Source organism: Triturus cristatus, chromosome 11, assembly GCF_964204655.1.
Source record: "Triturus cristatus chromosome 11, aTriCri1.1, whole genome shotgun sequence".
Classification (NCBI taxonomy): domain Eukaryota; kingdom Metazoa; phylum Chordata; class Amphibia; order Caudata; family Salamandridae; genus Triturus; species Triturus cristatus.
The window spans coordinates 1,109,118,282-1,109,142,919 of record NC_140594.1 but is presented as its reverse complement, the minus strand read 5'-3'; the positions used below and the strand labels follow the sequence as shown (position 1 = coordinate 1,109,142,919).

At 47.0% G+C, this 24,638-nt stretch overlaps 1 protein-coding gene across 3 annotated transcripts in view; it reads right to left on the bottom strand.

The window, feature by feature from the left end:
• Positions 1–24,638, bottom strand: part of ECE2 (endothelin converting enzyme 2) — a 246,486-nt gene that overhangs the window by 145,574 nt on the left and 76,274 nt on the right. For all 3 annotated transcript variants that reach the window (XM_085635580.1, XM_085635581.1, XM_085635582.1), the window contains exon 2: positions 4,601–4,687. In XM_085635580.1, coding sequence (XP_085491706.1) covers positions 4,601–4,687 — 87 coding nt within the window. The remainder of the gene's footprint in view (positions 1–4,600; positions 4,688–24,638) is intronic.

The following is a 24,638-nucleotide window of genomic DNA, read 5'->3' as shown; positions in this document are numbered from 1 at the left end:
ACAAATACAATAAATATAATAAACAGTTTTATGACTTACTAGATTTACAGCCTTTTTTTTAAAAAAAAGTATGGGATGTTTTGCAATAATTCCCCTTCCAATACAATAAACAGTAAATACAATGACCAGTTAGTATGATTTACTTGATTTCTAGTCTTTTCTTTTTACAAGTATGGGATTTTTTGTTGCAATATTTCTCCTTTTAATGCTAGCATGACTGTCCTAGTTCTATGGTGTATCATCAGTCGGTGTTACAGAAGGTAGCACTGTTGTGTCAGTGTGTTCTGCTTGTCAGTATGTGCACCGTCTATTGTTTCATCAACAGAACCATGACCGAATACTGTCACCACAACACACCACTCTGTTGTATTTCTAAAGGTGAGGGTGACACTTGCCAAGTAGGTGGGGGTGTTAAATACAAACTTACAGTTTTCGTCTAACTACTACAGGCCATCTTCTTGAAAGTAATGTTTCATAGGGAATCTTTTCTGTGAAGTTTCATAGGGAATGTTGTCTTCTCTTGCTCATTTGCATACATTATTCTACATTGCTTATTAGGTCTTGCCTACTATAGAGTGCATGCACTGTCTGTTGTGAGGCATATTGTGACTTACCACGAGCACAGAGGGGCTTGGACCCTGCCCACTGCCTGTAATTGGTTGGCATTCTCATCACTTGTATTTGCCTGCTTCTTATTCATGTCCTAGAATGTCAATCTTGTGGTTGTCGCTCCCATGGAGCATTGCATCTTTATCACCGCTTTGTTAGGCTGTCATTTCTTCTTCCACTGCTTGCTTTTCAAGCACTACTTTTTTGTGATAAGCACTCTATCCGAGTGTGTAAGCACTCTATCCGAGTGTGTGTGTTTTGGCCCTTGAGTACTTCTCTCTCCCAGCTTTCCAAGTTGCTCTCTATCACCCAGGTGCTTCTCCCTGCTCCCCTCCATGTTGCGCTGTTTGCTTCTCCCCATTGCCTCTCTGTGTTGCTTGCCCCAGCGGGTTCTTGGCATTCAACTAAAATAGTTCCTTTCTCTTCAGTGACAAAGCTGGTTTGAAGAGGCTTGTTTTTATATTTTTTTAAATCACTCTTAAAGCAGCCGCACCAGTGAATGTTTTTTAAATAGATATTTTTTAGTACAAGCATCTGGCAGTCAAATTTAGGTTTTATTTTAATGTTTTGTCCTATGCTTGCAAAAAAAAGCATAACCATGATGCAGCTTGCAAGTTCAGACCTTCTGGCTTTGCCAATGCTTGTTTGTGATTTGCTTTTGCAAGGCAACTTCTTAACAAACCCCTAATTGCACCAGTTTACAGGTTCATTTATCTTTTTTACATTCTTTCAGCGACCACTAATCTGCATGCTTTAGTTGTTGTACTTGGCTGCATGTATTTATAAACACTTGACACTCTTATTTGCATAACTGCTCTGTTATTTTCGCAATTATCCACGCTGTTCGATGTGTCTGGAATTTGCTTTGTACCAACACCCTGAAAAATACTGGTAATTGTTTCATTCTCGGATATAAAAAGAATATTGTACATTTTAATTGTATAATCAAGCAATCTCATTTTACATGAGTGCCCTACAACTTTATAAAGTGCAACATGGCAGTGGGGCGCGATTGTACTTTGAATGCGATAGCGGATTAGTGCGTTAGATTGAAGTGACAGGTCACAGAGACGGGCTAGAATGCTGCAGTTAATCTAGATTCAGCACCAGCTCACTGGTGCAGCCCGAGTGGTTTTACCATTCCAGTTCCCCACATTGCATAATATCCATGTCTCATGTATGTTCATATGTGTGTATGTGCGGAAGCTTCAACAGTACAAATCCAGCACTTTGTAATAAAGCAATTGTGGTGAAAGACAACCACCATAAGACTCCTGATGTGGTAGTACCACAGCTGGAAATCAAAGTACTGGGTGTGGCAATTTTCATGTAAATAGTGCTTAATTTGTGCCAGTGTTTGCCAGTGCTAGGCACCAGTGCTTAGTTCTTAATACTGCCACTCGTTTATGACAGCACACCACACGGTGGCGCTGTATGCCAATATTTGAGCCAAGAACATAAGAAGATTGTTAAAAATTTCAATATACCTTCTTTTAATAAATCAATAATACCAGTACATTCCAGAGAATTCTTACCTCTTTGGGGGACGTGGATTGGTGCACACTATTTGTGCTCACGTTTGCCAGCACTGGTACAGGATAGTGGGTGGTGCCAGCTGTCAAATATGTTTTACAAATTCAGCACAGCATGTGTAGCATTAGTGTTCAGTTGAAATTGCTGGACAAACCGCTGTTTCTGAATTGATTTTTGATTTCCTGAGTTTACAAATTCTGGGCCATTTTAATAATAGATGTTTGGATGGATGGATAGATGGATGGATGGATGGATGGATGGATGGATGGATGGATGGATGGATGGATGCCAACTTATCTGAAAGGTAAGCAATAGCAAGAAGGTCTTGTTTGTTGAACTCTAGCACCCTCTGGTAATATGAAGAGCAAAGGCAGCAGCCTGCTGTGACTTTGATATAGCACCATCTGTGGAAACAGATGAAAGCCAGAGAAATAAACACCTATGGTCTGTTTTACGAGTTCCCCTGAGACGTAGGCATTATTAATCGCACCTCTTAAAATCTGATACTATGAGGGTCAACATTTAGCAGGTGCAATTAATAGCACCTGTTATGGGTTATGCCCTGGAAAATGGCGCAGAGCACACAGATGTTGATGCTTTCTGCACCAAAAGCCACATGTTCCGGTAAGCTTTCTTGGAAAGCTAGACCGGCTTACATTTATTGAAGAAAATCCAAAAGTGCAGTCTTTACTGCACCCAGTAATTACAAGGTAGATGTGAAAAGAAATTGTGGAGAGACATTCAAAGGCGTAAACTTGTGCACCCCATTGAGTGTTTGGGACCATTATATATCAACATTGGATGAAAGACCAGATGGAACTAAAAAAGTCCCTGAAACCAGTCGCTGGCGGCATGACTCGCGGGCGGGGGGTCGCGCAGGGACGGGGTCGAGCGGGAGGCAGTTTAATTTAACATAAAAAAGTTAACTGACCTTCGCAGGCCTAGTCCCGCGTCTACTCTGCTCCTCTTCTGCTCTCCTGCCTCCGGCAGGAACAGGAAGCAGCCAGCCACCCTCCCCTCCCCAAAGCCAATCACAACGTTGCAAAGGCAGCGTTGTGATTGGTCGGGACACCGACCAGCAAGGCGTCTATGGGGAGGCCATGCATGCAGCCTACATGGAGAAAAGGCAGAGTGTGCATGACTGGTTTGGGCGACCCCAGAGGGCCGACCAAACAGTCAGCGCCCTCAGCAGTGGGCAAGCCACTCCTCCCCTGCCTTAGAGCAGCCCCGCCCACCCTCAACCAAATACTTCTGCTTTCTCGCAGTGCAAGAAGCAAAAACATAAAATGGCTGTTTTTTACCAATTTATGTTTCTGCTTCTCGCAATGCAAGAAAGCAGTGGGGCGACACTCCTCTGCCCCAGCGGAGGAGCCGCTTTTGCCTGTGACACAATGTTGAGTCTGGTCATTGACTATGGGACCCCCGGGGATCATTGAAGTGAACAGGGATGCACAGGGTGCCTGAAATTCTATCACTAACGTTTATTGGGTGAGAGCCTAGGGTTTGCATCCAGGATTATTCTTACTTTTTAACTGAAAATTCAGCAGCTGGGGCTTCAGCCCACTGTGTTGCCCAGTGTTGAGCCCAGATCCTTAGGCCATACAAATGAGGGCTAGATATATCACTGGTTGCTATGTTTTATTATTTTTCTCTGGCACTCCAGTCCTATTGACTGTGACCATGCTAAATCTATACATTCTATTACACCCTGAGTCCCACAGTTTGCCGACAGGCAGAACATTGAATTTATTGAATGTTATTGACTCTGATATTAAATTTAACCCTTGGCACCTCCTAGAGTAATTCATGAGGCTCGACCCCATAACTCTTGCAGAGTTATGGCCTAAAGGGAATCATTTGTATATCAATTGTACTGCAGTTCTAGTAAACAAAATCACCCACACAGGATACATCCCAACAGAGCTTAATTTGAGCCGGTGGTAACGTGTAGGGGCTACCGGCACTCATTTTTGGGAACCGGCACCGTAGAGTAGAAAGGGAAAAACACACAAAGCGGAAAGAGGGAGTAAGAGAAAGACGTAAAAACTGTCATATGGGGAGAAGCAGGAACCTGCAGGAGTGAGATGAGGGGGGGTAGAGAATGTTTGGTAGTGAATTAAAGAGTCACGAGCTGAAATAAAGACCACAGCCTTGGTATTGGGTATGCAAACATTTAATTGCGCCAGTCGCAGGTTTCTCAGTAGATCTTTGGGCACCGGCTCTCATTCTTTTACAAATTAAGCACTGCTTACCAGCAACCACTGACTGCCCTGAGGCCCCAAGACAAGGCCGCACACCCTATTACATGACATCTTGGGTTGCTTTGTGTGTTCAGCGTCATCCTCCAAAGAGTGTAAATATTACTCCACCAGTACCATGGTTCCCCACAGCCCATCTGCATCCCAAAGCAAAGAGTACCCCACAAAACATCTTCCACTGAACTTCAGAGCAGACTTACCTCCACACTGTCGGGTGACGCGCCCCCATCCCTGGCACCGTCGGCCGTGTCGTCATCCTGCAGAGTGGTGTGTTTGTAGTCAGACATCTGGGGAAGAAAGGCCCATGGTGAGAGTGGGTCATTTCACACAAGGGAAAAGGACACTGTATATTTCCAAACATACCACTGACGTCCAGGCTGGCCCTGAGCACTAGACTTCGGTAGAGGGGCTCCGCCCCCCCCCCCTGTACATGGAGATACCTACATTTGGTGATCATAAAAAGGGGGTTCACTACCCTAAAGAAGGAACCACCTGCATTTGGATGACCCTAAAAGAAGGGTTCTGCTCCCTTACACATATAGAAACCTGCATTTCGTTCAGTCTAAAAGGGGACAGCACCAGGGCCGGACTGGCCGTAGTGGGCATCGGGCATTTGCCCGGGAGGCTGGAAGGGTGGAGGCCGGTTTTGGAGTGGTGGGGACTGGTTTCGGAGCGGTGGGGTCCGGTTTTGTTACTGGGGGGTGGGGTCCAGCCTGACAAAACTACAAGAGCTGCTGTGAGTTCCCAGTCCGGCCCTGGACACCACTGCCCCACACACAAATATTCTTGCATTTGGGTCGCGGGAAAAGATGGGCTCCACTCACTTGACCAAGGAAATAGCTTTATTTCAGTCACCTTAATAAAGGGGCAGAACTCACCTGTGCAAGGATGCACCTGAACAGGGAGACCTGAAAGGGGAACCCTACCCACCAGTACAATGGTGCAGCTGCACCAAGGTGCCTCAAAGATGGCGTCCTCCCACGTGTTCAAGATGCGCCTGCCCAAGGAGCGACACAGGGCTCTCCTGGTGCCAATCATGCACTTTCACAGAAAACAGTACTAACCAAGCATTTTGCTTCAACTACCTGTTGCTTGAAAGAAACTTGTTATCGTGTTTCAAAATGTTTCAGGGACTCCTATCTTTCTTACCTCAGAGTACAGTATCAAAATATCTAACATGAATTTTATGTCTTATATATTGTTTACAAAACTCTCTCCCCATTGGAGTTAATAATAGGAAATCTACAACCAATAGGATGAGATTTTGGCAAACCATATTTAAAATGGAATATTTATGTCAGACAATACTTCTGTAGACGATATTCAGAGAGACAGCCCACCACCTACGACAATCTTTCATTAGATCGTAGACTTGCTGTTTACAGACAAATGTAATCAGGAGCCAATGAAAAACTTTGAGACAGAGCACAATAAAATATTAAATATAAGTTGGCGCTTTTCATTTCCACTGTGGGGAAAACTCCCCATGTAATGCAACTGAAAGTGAGATTGTCAAAATCTTAAGCAGCGGATGTGTGCTTTTTGTTCACAACAGTTTTTTCTGGTGAGCAACTGTGAATATGTCAGTAACAAAAAGGAAAGTTTGGACTCGACTGAGGTGAGCTTGGAATGATAACAAAGAGGGAAGACATGTAACAACAACAAAAAGCAAAACCTGCGTCATTTGTGGAACTGAACTATACTGAACGCTACAAAGCGAATGAGATTTATCCTCAGTCGGTATACCAATGGATATGTTCACAAAAATTTCACAAACATGTCGTGCAGTCACTTTGCCCTAAATGCCACCTGCCTCGTTAATTATTATTCACTATTAAAAAAATATGTTACAACCAGAGAAAGGTTTACGCATGGAAAAATGAAATATGAGATGACAGAAAAAAATAATAATAATAATGTACCCCTACTCCGCAAGAGATTTGTAGGTATTTTAGAGAATGTGTTAAACCCCATTTGGGCAGAAAACAGGGCAATTTGAAATATGGCAAAAACCTATCATTAGCTTCCAGCTATTATAAAATAAACCAGGCAAGCACATCATACCACAAAGAAAGGCTGAAAATGCTAATTTTTTAAACATTTTTAAGTTCTCAGCTCCCTGGCGCAAGAAGATTATTCGTTCATGTTTTTAGGTCTCACCTAGACAGCGCTTGTGCTGTCTTTTCGAGACTTGCTGTATTCAGGATATGGGCATAAAGCTCCCCCCACCTTCTGCCTATTTTTTTTTTATTGGCTCCTGTCCCTGTCCTTTGTAAATGGTGGCTTTTCATTGGTCATTAGGCTTAGTAGTCCCTCCTTAGTACCGCCTTGTCTATTCTTGTAACCTCCCATGAACACATCCCTTGTTACATGTGTTGTTACTCAGCAGGTTTTAATTACAGCCTCAGAGCACTATTTTCTTAAAGGGCATCAGGCAGGACCACACTTGGTCCTAAGCAAGGCTGGCAGTGGTTATTTTACTCACTAGCATATCTCAAATTTATATGAGACCTTCTATAAATTTACCTTCATCAACTCCACACAGAGTACAACCTAATCCGGAATTAATATAATAATTATTTTGTCACATTTCAAAGCTACTAATTGTATATATGGACATAGCTATTTGAATGTACTCGTGGTACTGTCTTGCATGCAATGCATTATGGGTAGGGTGGATTTACCAGATCTTCTGCAGGTTGCAGTACCATATGTGGCAAAAAGAGGTCACATGGCTAGGTAAAAAACATTGGCATTTATAATGCCAATAACTCTAACTTTGCAGAGTACAGTACTATATGTGGCCAAGAGAGGACCTATGGGAACTCTTTTGGCCACATATGGTACTGCACCCTGCAACATGGCCAGGTAAACAAGCATTAGAAATGCAATAGGTCTCGCTTTTGTTTTGAGTTAGAGCTATTGGCATAGCTCAACAGCTACAGTACAGAAATTGCCACTTTGCAGGTGCCGAATAAAGCATTGCTCCGCAAAATGGTCTGAAAGCCTAAAACGATGTTGATAGTCTACAAAATAAAAAGGCAGATCACAATGACCAGGAGGAACCGTGGACGTATTGGGGTGGCCACCGCAAGTAAACAATGAGTGAAATCGCCTGGGCGTGACCCAAGCACGCAAAGGCGGGAGAATCAGACCCAATGCACCAATTTAAACCCCGTATTTCTAAATGGCTCAACAACGAACACATGGCAATTCTTGGGCATGCCAAAAGCCAATAGAGGAGATAACAACAGGTCTTGCAGACAGCCCATGCACGCTGCCTAGGCTCAACCTAAAAACATCGGCATTTATAATGCCAATAACTCCAACTCCAACAAGTGCGAGGCCCATTGCATTTCCAATGCAATAGGTCTCACATTTGTTAAAGTTAGAGCTGTTGGCGTTGAAAATAACAATGTTTTTTACTTTTGCTTTTTTATACCATTGGCAATAGTGCTATGCAAATATAATAACTCAACTGCAAATAAAAAAACAAAAGTAAAAAAACATTGTTATTTTCAGTGCCAACAGCTCTAACTTTAACAATTGCGAGACCTATTGCATTGCAAATGCTTGTTTCCTTTGCATTCTGGTACTTGAAGTCCTGAATTAATAAATGGAGCCCCACTCCGAGCATCAAAGTGCACATAAAAATATTCAGATATGAGCAACTCGTGTCTGACAGTAGACAACTTACAATCTCCCTGACATCACCCTGGGTCCCAGGACTGCACATCACCCTGGGTCCCAGGACTGCACATCACCCTGGGTCCCAGGACTGCACATCACCCTGGGTCCCAGGACTGCACATCACCCTGGGTCCCAGTCCTGCACATCGCCCTGGGTCCCAGGACTGCACATCGCCCTGGGTCCCAGGACTGCACATCACCCTGGGTCCCAGGACTGCACATCACCCTGGGTCCCAGTCCTGCACATCACCCTGGGTCCCAGGTCTGCACGTCACCCTGGGTCCCAGGTCTGCACGTCACCCTGGGTCCCAGGACTGCACATCACCCTGGGTCCCAGTCCTGCACATCACCCTGGGTCCCAGGACTGCACATCACCCTGGGTCCCAGGACTGCACATCACCCTGGGTTCCAGGACTGCACATCACCCTGGGTCCCAGGACTGCACATCACCCTGGGTCCCAGGACTGCACATCACCCTGTGCCCTCACTGAAGAGCACAAGCTGCTCTTCTCATACAGAGCATCCGGTACCATCCGATGCGCGTTATCCCTAGTTCCCAAGACATCTTACACAGTGCCCTCTGGGCAAGGCTGGCCAGTGATCTGCAACACACCTGAGGCACGTCATCTTTTGTTCTCCAAAGGACATCCCCTTGTGCCATCTGATGCTCGCCAGCCTCTCCTCCCATCATCCTCTGCTGCTATGATCAAAGGCAAAATCAATTGGATTCTGCTGGTTTCGGTGTGCAGTGTTTTGTTTGCTCAGACTTGAAGTAAAGCAATAGGCTCACAGAGGGTACGGAATGGACAGGGGTTGGCTAGGATGCCAGTTTACCCTTGGTGTTTCTTAGGGGGTCAGGGATCAAGGCGTGTATCTCGGAACACACTAGTTGCGGTTGTGATTTTCCAGCGCCATCCACTGACTGGGGGCACCCCCAATAGGCACTAGAAAGTCCATTGGACAATTGGAAACTGCAAGAGGGGGTGGAAGCACACGGCCTGGCACACCAGCATACAATTCACCCAGATGCATTGTGGTAATTGCAGTGCTTGATACCACTCACTTTAATTGAAAGTCTTTGGTATTTACCATTGTTGGTGCAGCCAGTGTTGTGTGTCTCTAGACACGTTTCAGGATATGTGCCCCTCTGTAGTATAGAGTAACAAGTTAAATTTGAGGGCGCTGGAAATGCTGCTCGCAATCTTCTCAGATTTCTCTATCACTCCCAAAGCGTAGGTGCACCCCAGAGCTTGTCAGCCCAACAACTCAACAAGGAGCCAGTCACAAAAGGGGGTGGGAGCACAATGCCTGGCACACCAACACACAATTCGCCCAGATGAATTGTGGTAACTACACTGTGTAATAACACTCACTTTACCTGAACGCCTTTAATAGTTAGCTGCTAGCCGTTTGGCTTTGCCATTGCCAATGCTTCTTTTGTTTTGTAATGGTTTTTGTAAAACTTTATTTTTGATAAGCTGCCAGTCCCTGTTGCTTTTCCGTAGTGGCTCTTGGGAGTGAAGGGGGGCACCTAGTGTGGACGTGCTGCGTGTGAAAGGCCAGAATGCCATCACTCACAGTGAAGCCAGCCAATGGATGAAGTGGGCTGACCCACTGCCCCAAGCTGTGTGCTGTAATGGGTGGAAGTAAGTGTGAACGACATAACAGCAGACCAATGGGTGAAGGGGGCTGGCTGAAAGCCTCTATGCATAAGACTATTATACTTATATATTTTTTTAAACAAAAGGTGGTGGCTACGACAGATGGGATGGTAGCAAGCGCTATGTGAATGCAAACATTTTTCCCTCTTCTATCCCTCCACTACCCTTCTCAATCCAAATAACTGACTAACATTTCCACCACTCAAATCACTTTCATATTTCACTATACTAATTCACCACTAATCCTTTTAGGGTTCCGGAGTAGCATGCTACTCGCCTAAAAAGCGCTTCGACGCCTCATCAGGAGTAGTAAGCACTATATTAAAGCAATTACAATACAATCACAATATCATGTACGGTATGGAGTTCGTATCACTCAGGCCTCGACTGCCTGCGTGGAGTGACTGACATCCCTTACATCATGTCACTGGGGGGAAGGTGGTAGCAACCCCTTTCTACAGATCTTCTACAACAGGTACAGTAATAATGCATCCGAAGTTTGCACACAGGCCCCTTTCTGCCCCCACCGCCTCTCCACAGGGGGGGGGGGGGGCTTCTTCTGAGGGGGCATTGTTTGCACACACATCACTGCTCCTCTCTCAAGGCTGGGGTAAAGGCTGTGCCTGTTGCCATGGCTACCCTCTCACAGGTGCTGCTTCCCAAAGGCCTTGGACCACTTGTGTGGGAACGCGTTGGTTGCCAGGGTAACCTCCGGCTGGCCTTCGGTGGAGGCAAGAGGCTGTCTCTTAGCGATTCCTCTCAGCTAAACCGCAGCCAGGCTGTGCCAGGGCGTATGTGTGCTGCGCAGGGGCGAGGAGGGCCGGGAGAGGGGTGGGGTGAGTCGGGGGAAAATGGAGAGAAACCCTCAAGGGCGTACCCCAGTGTTCTAACCTCTCTAGTTAAAGATGACTCTACTCTGGAAAATCTCAGCGTATTAGTCGACAGCTAAACCCTCGTCTTGGTACCGAGCAGCTGTGAGAGCGTTCCCACTCTGCAACAGAGAGCTCATTTTACTGCTCCGCCTGCCAAAGCGCAGAGAGGCGTTTCCAAGTGTGCTTTGCGCCTCTCTTATCAGCAAAGGAATCTGTTCGCGTGCAGCGTTTTACATGTATGTGCATGTAATGGGCTGCAGAAGGGTTAGAATTCCATGTGCACCTGTAAAGCGCGGGCCTGCAAACTGCAGATCGGACAGAGAAGCTACTTCAGCTAAAATTCCACATTTTACGCTTCGGTTTATTTATCAAGGTTTCGTATAGTTTTGCTTTTTTTCTAAAAGAGCCTGCGATCAGCAGAAGGGCTTCATGGCGTTTTTTCCTCGACAGCGGCCTCTGCAAATCATTGTTCGAGCCAGGATAAGCAGCACAGGTGTTTCCGAAGCACCTGAAAATGCTATGTTCTCGCTTTTAGTGGGACGGGAATCGGTAACAGGTGGAAGGGTTGGTGGGTGGAAGTCCATTATCGAGTCCCTGCAGGGGAGGTGTCCTTAGATTGTGTTGGGCCAGCGCAATGTCCGAAGAAATGTGTCCAGTGATACGCAATGTAACACAACATACACGCTCACTGAGTGCCATAAAATGATGGAATGTAACACCTGTTATTTTCGGTGCTTAAAAATAAAAAATAAAACATGGTATGAAGCGCTAAATAAAACCAATTTATTAATACTTTTACATGGGGGAACACAGCTCAGTTTATTCATGGTGGTGACAGTGGGAAGCATAGTTTTATTTCTTATTAGTCAAGCTACTGGCCACTGGTACCTGCCTTGTGATGTTGACATAAGGAGCAAATCGGGTGAAAGGTGGTGCCCGAGAGAGGGTAGTTATAGGGAGTTGATGACAGTGGGTTCCTAGAGAGTGTGTGGCCTTTAAAAACATCCAGATGATGGTAATGTCCTGTAGAAATGTCATTTCTTACACAAATTACCTCTAAATGTTCCGAAATGGGGCCATAAAATGGATTATGTTACTTACCCAGTATGCATCTGTTCTTGGCATGTAGAGCTGTAGATTCACATGCTGTGCATAAGTCCGCCATCTAGTGTTGGGCTCGGATGATTGCAAGTTGTTTTTGTTCCAAGAAGTTTTCTTCGAGTTACGAGGCTGATCAGTGCCCGCGGCTCCCCATAGGCTGCTCCTGTAAGATGCCAGGGATCGTGCTAGCCAATCAGGAATTAGGCACACACAGCTGTTTGTCCCCAAACACACACGCGGAAAGACATGAAGATTGTGGCCAGGCAAGGGCATAAGGAGCCCGGATCCTCTGAGTCCCACGGAGATTACTGCTGCTCAGAGCTTCTGAGGAGAGGTGGGCTGCTTTCGTCAGGGGTGTCCAACATAGGTCAGGGTGGGTTGGAGCCATGCCAGATTTTCAGGACAACCATTGATCATGTAAATTGGTTCCATTTAGGTTTCTTGCATCTAAATATATCCTGAACATTCGGCATAGATACGTCCATAATGGACTGACAACATTACTTCAGCAGCATGAATGGAAGTTGGGCTGTAGGTGTTGCGGGCACTAATGCATTTCTTGCAATCGCTGACATTGCTATAGACCTGTCCGTCATTGATGTTGAGTCATGCATTACAGGGCTCATATCAGGAATATATCTAAAATGTGTGTTTCTTGCCTTCTGGGACCAGCAGTCGAGAGGATCTGAACTCCAGCATTCGCAGAACAGCCTCTCAATGTTAGTAAATCCATCGTTTTAATTTAATTGTATTTATAAAGCGTTCTCACGCCAAAGCTTCATAGCGCTACTTCAGGAAATCAACAAGATGCAAAAAAACAACAATGTGGGGAGTGAGGGGCTGTGAGGGCAAAGGACCAGTGAACAATCAGACATCTTTGGCGAGGCTTTGTAATATCGAATATACGAGCCTCGGTGCACAGGCACTACGCAAGGGAATTCCTACAATTGGCTTTAGAGATGGAGAAAGCCCACAGTTGAGGACATGGTGCTGTGAAGCGGAGGGACAGTCTACCTCCGTACCATTTAAATATGGCTTCCAAAATGTCCAAAGCTTTCTGTTAGACAGCCCTGTGGGTGACGGTCTAGGCCTTGAAGAATACTCTGTTGCCAATGAAGCAGCTGAAACAGCGGTGTTCCACACTCACGACTTGATGGGCAGGTGTCTGCTGGGCTGTGGAGGTCTGAAGCTGGCGTGAAAGCTTCCCAGGGCAGATTGATTTGCCACAGTCCTGCTGGGACTGGACGAAGGCATTAATGACAGGAGCATGAATTTTTGGCTCCATTAAGAGCAGGATGCGACGTAGAGGTCTTGCGGCTGTGTTGTTCACTTGGGGTTCCAAAAAGCTGTTGCTATTGATGTAAATACCCAGGTTGGAGACAGGCTTGACTGGTGTGGGCAGTGCCCATCTAACGCATGGCCATGCCGGGCAGTTGCTCGGGGCCCCACGAGCATAGGGGCCCCATGCTAATCTATGCACACTGATTTTGTTGGAGGTACCAATAAATATACGTTTATTTTATCGATAATTAAAAATAATTCCCTGTGAGTGGCTGTGCAGGCAGGGCCCAGTGCACTGCTTTGCCGGGGGCTTATAATGCTGTTAAGACGGCCCTGGGTTTAGGGAGATAATCCATGATCTGGGGTCAATGATTGTTAGCCCAGTCGGAAGCGTCTGAAGGCGTTTCAAGGTGTTCCATTTTGAAGGATGAAAGAAGCCAAGGAAGACAGTCGGTCATGGAAGATGGACTAAGATCCCCGGCTCAGCGTCAGAAAATTGTGAAAGGTCAAACATCGCTGTTTGTCAATAGCACCCATGTAAAAGAGTCCCCGGGCTGGTTGGAAAGCTTAGCCCATGGGACATGACAGAGGTGAGCGTATAGGTTATAAGTGGGCGCAGTGCTTCATTCGTAAAGTAATGGGTGTCAATGCCCAAGGCTTTGCTCAGAAGCCCGCGTCCGGCACTATCGATGGTTGGGTTGCCAAATACCAAGGTTGCCCAGTCTTGATTCCACCTTACGCCTCTTTACTCCACCACCTGATACTTCCTGCCTCTCTTTCTCACTCTTGCAGGTTCCTTTTCATCCCCACTTTCTCCCTTTGTCACTGTTTTTCTCTTTCTCCTTCATTCGTGTTTTGTGTTTTGCTCTCTCTTCCACTGGATCAAAGTTTGTGTTAATTAAGTGCCGGTTCTTTCCCTAAAAATGAGTGCGGGTGGGCTCCACCTGCAGCCACCGTCTCAAATTAAGCACTGGCTTGGAGCCACCACTGCTTATTGTTTTGAGCTTGGAGAAAAATTACAGTAGAGTGACTAGTGGTTTCCTAACCTTCAAAAACCCTTTCAGCCAGCCCATAATGCAAGCTGAGTAGCCAGCTAGGCCTATCTGATGGCAAGGATAGCTTGGTTGAACGTGTCGAAGGCTGCTGACAGATCTAACAGAACCGGCGTTTCAACACCGTATCATCCACGGCGCTAAGCAAAGACATCCCGGTCAGTTTGGTGCTTCTTCCTGGGTGGAAACCCACCAGAAAACGACCCAAAAGTCAATTTTCTTTTGTGAATTTTTGCAGCTGCATCAAGGGATGTTTACACGCAATGTGCCAGAAAAATGGCTCCTGACAGCTTCTCAGTAATGGTTTCACAATTGCTGCTTTCCAGGCTTTTTGGCAGAGTTTCCATCCTTCAGTACTAATGAGCAACATCAGCATATCTGACAGTAAGGGAACATGCCGCGGCTGTATGATCCTTGGACCAGAAATATCATCTCGGTGCCAGAGGGGCGGGCGCCTCAGATTCGAGAGCAGAGTGAAACCTCAAAAACAGGGTTGAGCTGTCCTATGTCCATGATCAACATGGGAACAGAATTTAGTAACCCCCGCAGGGAAGGCCTCTAGATCCTCGCATAACTGGATTTAGAGATAAACAACAGATGGACTGGAAAGTGGAGTTTGCACCTCTGATTTGAATCTATGCAGTTCTTTGAGTACATTTTGTTCTTTTCACTGGATGGTCCCTTTAATGATCTCCTTGTTGATTGTCCAGGGGATTGTACAGAGAGCTATTTCAGGAGGGATGCAAGTTCTCTTGCTTTAAAGCCTTCCACCGTGGCCGCTCTAAAGACCCATCCGTGTTCATGTGTCGGGTTCGAGGGCACTGCCAGGGCTTATTTTCGACCCATGGTCGGAGGTTGTGGCCATCAAAACTCATGTTTTTGCGGACCAGGACTTATTTTTCATTATCAGACTTGGACCCAGAGAAAGAGAGAAAGGAAGAAAATGTAGGTGGAGAATGAGAAAACCAGGACAACAATGAGAAAGGGATGGAAAAGAATCTGCAAGAGTGAGACATAGGGACATGAGGCGCAGGGGTGGTGAAAGAAAGATGAATGTTAATGTTAATGATATTTCTAAAGCGCAAACTGTTACCCGGAGGTGTCCTGGCGCTGCATGAAGTCCTGCCTGGGTCGGAAAGGCGAGAAAGGGGGATACATCAGAAATCGAGCCTAGCCAACGAAGAGCCAAGCCTTCAAAGCCTTTCTAAATGAACGAGAAGGAGTCAAAACTATGCAGCCTTGGAATTCAGGAACAGGAGCAACGGGCCCCCAAGAAAATCTCTGGGGCATACTTACAAGCCCCTTTCGCCACCGTAGCGTCACTTTTTGTGAAGCCATTTTCAATATTTACAAGGTGGCGGTACGCCACTTAACCCCTTCGACGCACTTGACGGAACGGTTCCGTCATGCACGTCGGTTGGGCTGTGCTTATGACGGAACCGTTCCGTCATGGCCCCGCCCGCGCACGGAATCTTCAGCGTGGCGCGGAAATCCGCGCCGCGCTGAAGGGGTTAATGAGGCTTAACGCCACCTTGTAAATATGCCACTTTCTGCTGCAATTTTCTGCAGCAAAAGGGCGGGCAGTGGGTTTTGCAGTGGGCGTTCCACGACAACACACATTGCTATTTGACGCTGCCCCAGATTTACAAGGCCGAGGCAGCGCCAAAAGCGAAACGCCAGGGAATACCTGGTCTTAGAATGGCGATACGAGGAGAAATTATTGGTTTCTTCGTGTTTTTTGCTCTTTCTATGTGTACTGCGTTCTGCAGCACACAAAGAAAGAGTAAATCGCCCGTATTCATTGTTTATGTGCAGGAAGGTGTCCCTTCCTGCACATAAACAATCACCCCTGCAACACAGTCACCCTTGCAACATGGCGGCACGGACCCAGCGCTGGCACTAGGCAGCATTTTTTGCACCAGCGGTAGGGGAAACACAGGGGTGCCCCGTATTCTTGGCACGGCATTGCCCAATTTGGCGTAGCACCATGTTCCCGACATTTTTGTAAATATGCCCCTTTGTCTCCTGCACTTAATTTTTTGTTTACAAATGAAGCACTGGGACCTGCTCTAAAGGGTCCTCAGCACTGGCCACGAGGAAGCCTGCATCAGTGCCGCTTTGTTTATACAGCTGGTAGCAACGCATGCTCTCCCATCAGTTGCTAAAACACAGCCTGGGATCTGCAAAGATCTAAAACAAGCCTTAAATGCCACTCTATGTTTAGGGAGCACTGCAAGCGTCACAGTGCATTTTCCGATCCTAGCGGGACGCAGTTCTTTTTTTACTGCGATAGGTTCCAACTGATACCCGTTAAACATTAGGGTCAGGCGAACAGAAATGCACCCAAAACCTACATTAGAAAAGGAACTGTAAGGACCAGATTTACAAAGGTTTTGCGTCGGGTTTGCATTACTTTTGGAAAGCAGACCTGCTGCAAAATATTTTTCAGGATGTACAAACAAATACCAATTTGCGTTGGTTTGTAAGAAAAAAGTCATGTAAACCAGCGTAAATCCCTGCTTTGCGTTACTTTGCATCAAGGGGGCGTTCCATGGGTGGCAGATGGGCATCCGCTATACCCACCCATGGTTTTTGATGCAAAACCCTATCTAATAACAATAGTAGACAGGATTTAGTGCAAAAATTAAAGCCTTTTGAAAGCAGGTGCTTTTATTTCTGTTAATGTTTCCCACATTGCATGTGTGCTGCACTGTACACCACACATACGCAGTAGTAAAAGGTTTACAATTAGGCGAAGCATAGTATTTTTTGCTGGAAGGGTCTCCTCCCAGAACAAACCCTATGCTAGACTCACTCAAACACCTTTGCACCAAGGTGCAAAGGTGTGCGAGTGGCACTCGGCAGCCTGATCGTGGGCCGGTGCGAGGAAGCGGGGAGGAGAGTGTCATATCTCTGGAGACATGACTCTCTCCATGTCACGCAACGCAGCAACTTTGGGTGAGGCACTGCGTTGTGTGAGAGGTACATGAATCTGGACACAAGTGTCTTTCTTGTTTGCATAGTCCCCTCTATCTGGCTTATTCACTTTATAATCTAGGGTTCACTTCTGAACCTTTGTATTTTATTTTGCTGATGGTGTGGGAATAAATCACACACAAGTTTTATTCCCCTGAGTCCAGAGCTTAATTTGTAAAAGAGTAAGTGCCAGGGCCCAAAGTTTTTCTCAGAAGCCTGTGGCCGGAGATGTGGAAGGTCAGCGTGCCGAATACCAAGGCAGGAATCTTGATTCAACCCCAGGCCTCCTTAATCCACCCTGGCCTCACTCCTGGAGGTTCTGTTCAATCCCTGTTTTCTCTCTTATCACAGTTTTTCCTGTCTTTCTTTCTTTTCATTCTCCTTTTTCCCCTTTTGTGTTTTCGACTCTCTTACTCCGGATCAAAGTCTTTTGAGGAAAAGCGTCCCGGTCCCCAAAAATGAGTGCGGGTGGGCCCCGCCTGCAAGTAGAGGCTCAAATGAAGTGCGGGCTCAGTCCCAGAAACCCATGTTGTTGTTTATCACCAAAGTATATCAGTTGGATGGACTTGTGGATCAGTCCATGGAAAGGGATAGATTTTAGAACAGACACTGATAGACAAGACACACAAACAGGCAGAGAGACAGTAAATTGATAGATAGGCAGACAGACAGACAGACAGAGCTAGGCAGACAGACAGACAGACAGACAGACAGAGATAGGCAGACAGACAGACAGACAGACAGAGAGACAGACAGAGATAGGCAGACAGACAGACAGAGATAGGCAGACAGACAGACAGGCAGACAGACAGGGACAGACAGAGATAGGCAGACAGACAGACAGGCAGACACAGACAGAGATAGGCAGACAGACAGACAGAGATAGGCAGACAGACAGACAGGCAGACAGACAGGGACAGACAGAGATAGGCAGACAGACAGACAGGCAGACACAGACAGAGATAGGCAGACAGACAGACAGACAGGCAGACACAGACAGAGATAGGCAGACAGACAGACAGACAGGCAGACACAGACAGAGATAGGCAGACAGACAGACAGACAGGCAGACACAGACAGAGATAGGCAGACAGACAGACAGACAGAGCTAGGCAGACAGACAGACAGACAGACAGACAGAGCTAGGCAGACAGACAGACAGAAAGACAGACAGACAGAGCTAGGCAGACAGACAGACAGACAGACAGAGATAGGCAGACAGACAGACAGACAGAGATAGGCAGACAGACAGACAGACAGACATAGGCAGACAGACAGAGCTAGGCAGACAGACAGACAGACAGACAGGGACAGACAGAGCTAGGCAGACAGACAGACAGACAGGCAGACAGACAGAGCGAGGCAGACAGACAGACAGGCAGACAGACAGGGACAGACAGAGATAGGCAGACAGACAGACAGACAGACAGGGACAGACAGAGATAGGCAGACAGACAGACAGACAGACAGACAGGGACAGACAGAGCTAGGCAGACAGACAGACAGACAGACAGGGACAGACAGAGCTAGGCAGACAGACAGACAGACAGACAGGGACAGACAGACAGAGCTAGGCAGACAGACAGACAGACAGACAGGGACAGACAGAGCTAGGCAGACAGACAGACAGACAGACAGGGACAGACAGACAGAGCTAGGCAGACAGACAGACAGACAGGGACAGACAGAGCTAGGCAGACAGACAGACAGACAGGGACAGACAGACAGAGCTAGGCAGACAGACAGACAGACAGGGACAGACAGAGCTAGGCAGACAGACAGACATAGGCAGACAGACAGACAGACAGACAGACAGACAGACAGACATAGGCAGACAGACAGACAGACAGACAGACATAGGCAGACAGACAGACAGACAGACAGACATAGGCAGACAGACAGACAGACAGACATAGGCAGACAGAGGCAGACAGACGGACAGACATAGGCAGACAGACAGACAGACAGACAGACATAGGCAGACAGACAGACAGACATAGGCAGACAGACAGACAGACATAGGCAGACAGACAGACAGACAGACAGACAGACAGACAGACAGACAGACATAGGCAGGCAGACAGACAGACATAGGCAGGCAGACAGACAGACATAGGCAGACAGACAGACAGACATAGGCAGACAGACAGACAGACAGACAGACAGACAGACAGACAGACATAGGCAGACATAGATAGGCAGGCAGGGACAGACAGACAGACAGACAGACATAGGCAGACAGGGACAGACAGACAGACAGACAGACAGGGACAGACAGAGCTAGGCAGACAGACAGACAGACAGACAGGGACAGACAGAGCTAGGCAGACAGACAGACAGACAGACAGGGACAGACAGACAGAGCTAGGCAGACAGACAGACAGACAGACAGACAGGGACAGACAGAGCTAGGCAGACAGACAGACAGACAGACAGACAGGGACAGACAGACAGAGCTAGGCAGACAGACAGACAGACAGACAGACAGGGACAGACAGAGCTAGGCAGACAGACAGACAGACAGACAGGGACAGACAGAGCTAGGCAGACAGACAGACAGACAGACAGGGACAGACAGAGCTAGGCAGACAGACAGACAGACAGACAGGGACAGACAGACAGAGCTAGGCAGACAGACAGACAGACAGGGACAGACAGAGCTAGGCAGACAGACAGACATAGGCAGACAGACAGACAGACAGACAGACATAGGCAGACAGACAGACAGACAGACAGACAGACAGACATAGGCAGACAGACAGACAGACAGACAGACAGACAGACATAGGCAGACAGACAGACAGACAGACAGAGGCAGACAGACAGACAGACATAGGCAGACAGACAGACAGACAGACATAGGCAGACAGACAGACAGACAGACAGACAAATGCAGACAGACAGACAGACAGACAGACAGACAGACATAGGCAGACAGACAGACAGACAGACATAGGCAGACAGACAGACAGACATAGGCAGACAGACAGACAGACAGACAGACAGACATAGGCAGACAGACAGACAGACATAGGCAGACAGACAGACAGACATAGGCAGACAGACAGACAGACAGACAGACAGACAGACAGACAGACAGACAGACATAGGCAGGCAGACAGACAGACATAGGCAGGCAGACAGACAGACATAGGCAGACAGACAGACAGACATAGGCAGACAGACAGACAGACAGACAGACATAGGCAGACAGACAGACAGACATAGGCAGACAGACAGACAGACATAGGCAGACAGACAGACAGACAGACAGACAGACAGACAGACATAGGCAGGCAGACAGACAGACATAGGCAGGCAGACAGACAGACATAGGCAGACAGACAGACAGACATAGGCAGACAGACAGACAGACAGACAGACAGACATAGGCAGACATAGATAGGCAGGCAGGGACAGACAGACAGACAGACATAGGCAGACAGGGACAGACAGACAGACAGACAGACAGACAGACAGGGACAGACAGAGCTAGGCAGACAGACAGACAGACAGACAGACAGGGACAGACAGAGCTAGGCAGACAGACAGACAGACAGGGACAGACAGACAGAGCTAGGCAGACAGACAGACAGACAGACAGGGACAGACAGAGCTAGGCAGACAGACAGACAGACAGACAGACAGGGACAGACAGACAGAGCTAGGCAGACAGACAGACAGACAGACAGGGACAGACAGAGCTAGGCAGACAGACAGACAGACAGACAGACAGGGACAGACAGACAGAGCTAGGCAGACAGACAGACAGACAGACAGGGACAGACAGAGCTAGGCAGACAGACAGACAGACAGACAGGGACAGACAGAGCTAGGCAGACAGACAGACAGACAGACAGGGACAGACAGAGCTAGGCAGACAGACAGACAGACAGACAGGGACAGACAGACAGAGCTAGGCAGACAGACAGACAGACAGGGACAGACAGAGCTAGGCAGACAGACAGACATAGGCAGACAGACAGACAGACAGACAGACAGACATAGGCAGACAGACAGACAGACAGACAGACATAGGCAGACAGACAGACAGACAGACAGACAGACAGACATAGACAGACATAGGCAGACAGACAGACAGACAGACATAGGCAGACAGAGGCAGACAGACAGACAGACATAGGCAGACAGACAGACATACAGACAGACAGACAGACATAGGCAGACAGACAGACAGACAGACAGACATAGGCAGACAGACAGACAGACATAGGCAGACAGACAGACAGACATAGGCAGACAGACAGACAGACATAGGCAGACAGACAGACAGACAGACAGACAGACAGACAGACAGACATAGGCAGACAGACAGACAGACATAGGCAGACAGACATAGGCAGACAGACAGACAGACAGACAGACAGACAGACAGACAGACAGACAGACATAGGCAGACATAGATAGGCAGGCAGGGACAGACAGACATAGGCAGACAGGGACAGACAGACAGACAGACAGACAGACAGACAGACATAGGCAGACAGACAGACAGACATAGGCAGACAGACAGACAGACAGACAGACAGACAGACAGACATAGGCAGGCAGACAGACAGACATAGGCAGGCAGACAGACAGACATAGGCAGACAGACAGACAGACATAGGCAGACAGACAGACATAGGCAGACAGACAGACAGACATAGGCAGACAGACAGACATAGGCAGACAGACAGACAGACAGACATAGGCAGACAGACAGACAGACAGACAGACAGACAGACATAGGCAGACATAGATAGGCAGGGACAGACAGACAGACAGACAGACAGACAGACAGACAGACAGACAGACAGACAGATAGACAGATAGATAGATAGATAGATTTTAAGTGGCCATATTGATTTTGTGTTTCTTTCTAACCAAACAAGTACCCTGGGCACTTGTGACAGCAGTCAGCGTTTGCCAGGGTGATCAGGCACACATTGTCACTGTTGCCCGCTTCTGAAGTAAGTCCATGCTTTATCTGACAGTGGTCAGTGTCTGCCAGGCTGGTCTGTTAAAAGTGGAGATTTATTTTTATTTATTTATTTATTTATTTATTTATTTATTTATTTATGTATTTAGTTATTTATTTATTTATTTGTATAGCGCAGATAATACCCTAATGCGTCTTGACGCTTGTCATCCAACATCCTGCCAACAATGGAGCGGGTTCGTGGCATTAGCAGCTCATGTATGATGATCTGAACTAGCAAACACCACCGTGGAAAGTCGAATGCTCTGTTCACTGGACCGGTCTGACGGAAACTGCCCTGGGTGTCTAGGATTTGCATTTTTAACCAGAAGATGTAAATGACGTCCCTACCATCCAGAAGATGTGTAAGTGATTCAGGATAGTTCTCTTACTCACCACTTAAACGCCAAGACTAGTCACTCACTGAAGCGGACACATATACCGGAGTTCGAAACATCATCCTTCGTGCTACTGATAGTGCCGTGTCACAAGGAGAATTCACCTTCAGATTGTGATGGAAACCTAAGGGCCATGGACAGTGAGCCCTGGGATACGGAAAGAGCTGCAATGGCATGCCAAGGCCAGACTGTGTGATACCAAGTGAATACAGATATAACAACATAACCGTAGCTGGGTGAGTGGCAATCCTTGACTGCCAAAGCGGTAGAAACAGGATTGACTACTGAGTATCAGCGACCATTGACTATTAACTGATATGTACATCAACTGAACTGAGAAACTGGCCGAACTGTGAGTAAAGTGACCTTCATCCCCCATAATGCATTATCAAAGGACAGGTGCGACATGTGAGAGTGCGAACCACACACGCGATGTTAATAAGGGCTCCTCAGCAGGATGGAAGTCAACATAAGAAGTCTGGGTCAGTGGTACGCACTACATTGAATATCTCAACACAGGATTATATGAGCAGCATGTAAGCACACTGGCGTATATCTGTGAACCCCATCCTGTGAGACTACAGTGACATACAGGCTATGCGTGCTGGTCGGTGGACGTGCCCACTCAACTATGTCGATAGCCGTTTTCAGTCCTCGTTTGGCGGAAATGTCCGGCAATCGTGAATTACAGTCCTGGCATTGAGGATCTTTCAGGGAAACTGAGCCACTTCCATTCTGAAAGTGTCATTAAAGAAAAATGTGGGTCATGGTAAGTTAAGGTCGGTGGACAGTGGACTTGCCGCACTATATTATTATCAAAACTTAACAAATACCTTTAGAGGCTTTATTTGTGGGCATGTGAAGGTTGCACTGCAGCACTGCATGAGGCACTCGGTGTATCAGCTAAAGCGGCTGTGCAGCCTGGATTCCTCAATGCACTGCTCATGACCTCATAAGTGGCATCAGCCTTGAGGATTTCACTGAAGATATGGCACAAAATAGCTATTTTGACAATAAGTTGCTGAAGGGATGAGCCAGTTCTACACCCACACCTCAAATACAAGCCTAGGCCGATACTGTGCATTGAACATTAGTGGCGGGCATAGAGACAGATGCAAGTCTACTCCCCTACGTGTGTGATGTGTATTCGCAGCCACAACTTTGGGCTGTCCCTTGCATCAACGATAAGTTTATGGGACCAGATTTCTATTCTTGCCTTAGCACCAGACTTCTATCCTCCCCTAAGCATATAGGGCTGTGTACTGTGTCCTAGTAATCAGAAACAGGTCTATAGGTCCTGATTGCTTTACTGCATTAAACACCAGTCACATGTATAAGATAAGAAGTGCATACTGAGCTGTGCATCAATCATTTGCATACCGGATCACAACTGTGTGCTGCCTTGTGCAGTATGGAGAACCAAATTTGTATTCAGCCCTGTACATCAACAGCAAGTGTAGAGACCCGGATCTGTACATCGCTTTCTGCACCCGTGGCAGGTAAAACAAATGAGGTAAAACAAATCTATATACTGTTCTTTTCATTGCGTCCGCCATGCAGCACCGCCCGCGGCGAAGGCCCATAAGTCATCATGTGACTGCCTGCAATAACAAGTGTTATTGACTAGTTGGTTGGTCAATAATGGCACACCACGCTGACTGGTGGATCCATATTATTAATGATGGGTGACTCTTGCTGACAGCAGTGTCCTGAGCTAATCAACCAGCAATGAGACAGCAGCAGAAATGAGCAAAGGAAAAGCAGAAAGGGTACACACCCCGTGAGGCGCGCGGTAACACAAATACCCATCCATTACTTTATTATCTATGTGAGCTATAACTCTATGGACCAGTCAAAAGCATAGACCACAACCGACTCATGGTATACACCGGTGACTATTATACCCACAAGTATAGTAAACTGTCATAGTATTACACCATGCATGCTAGAATGACACAATACTAGCACACTAACTTAGATAATATTCTTATACAGCAGTAACTAGCAGTATATACAGGGCTAAATGTGTATGTTGCCATGGGCTTCAGGGAGGGGCGAGCATTTGATCCATATTCTGCCTGTGCCTCAGGATATGATGCACCTCCTTACACTCTCCTATGGGTCAGTGACGTGGAGACAGAGCCAGATTAGTGATAGTTCATCCCAAAGCACCACCAGATTTCAAGGTCTTGGTCTGTCACCTCGATAGGTCCAAACAGTAGTTCAC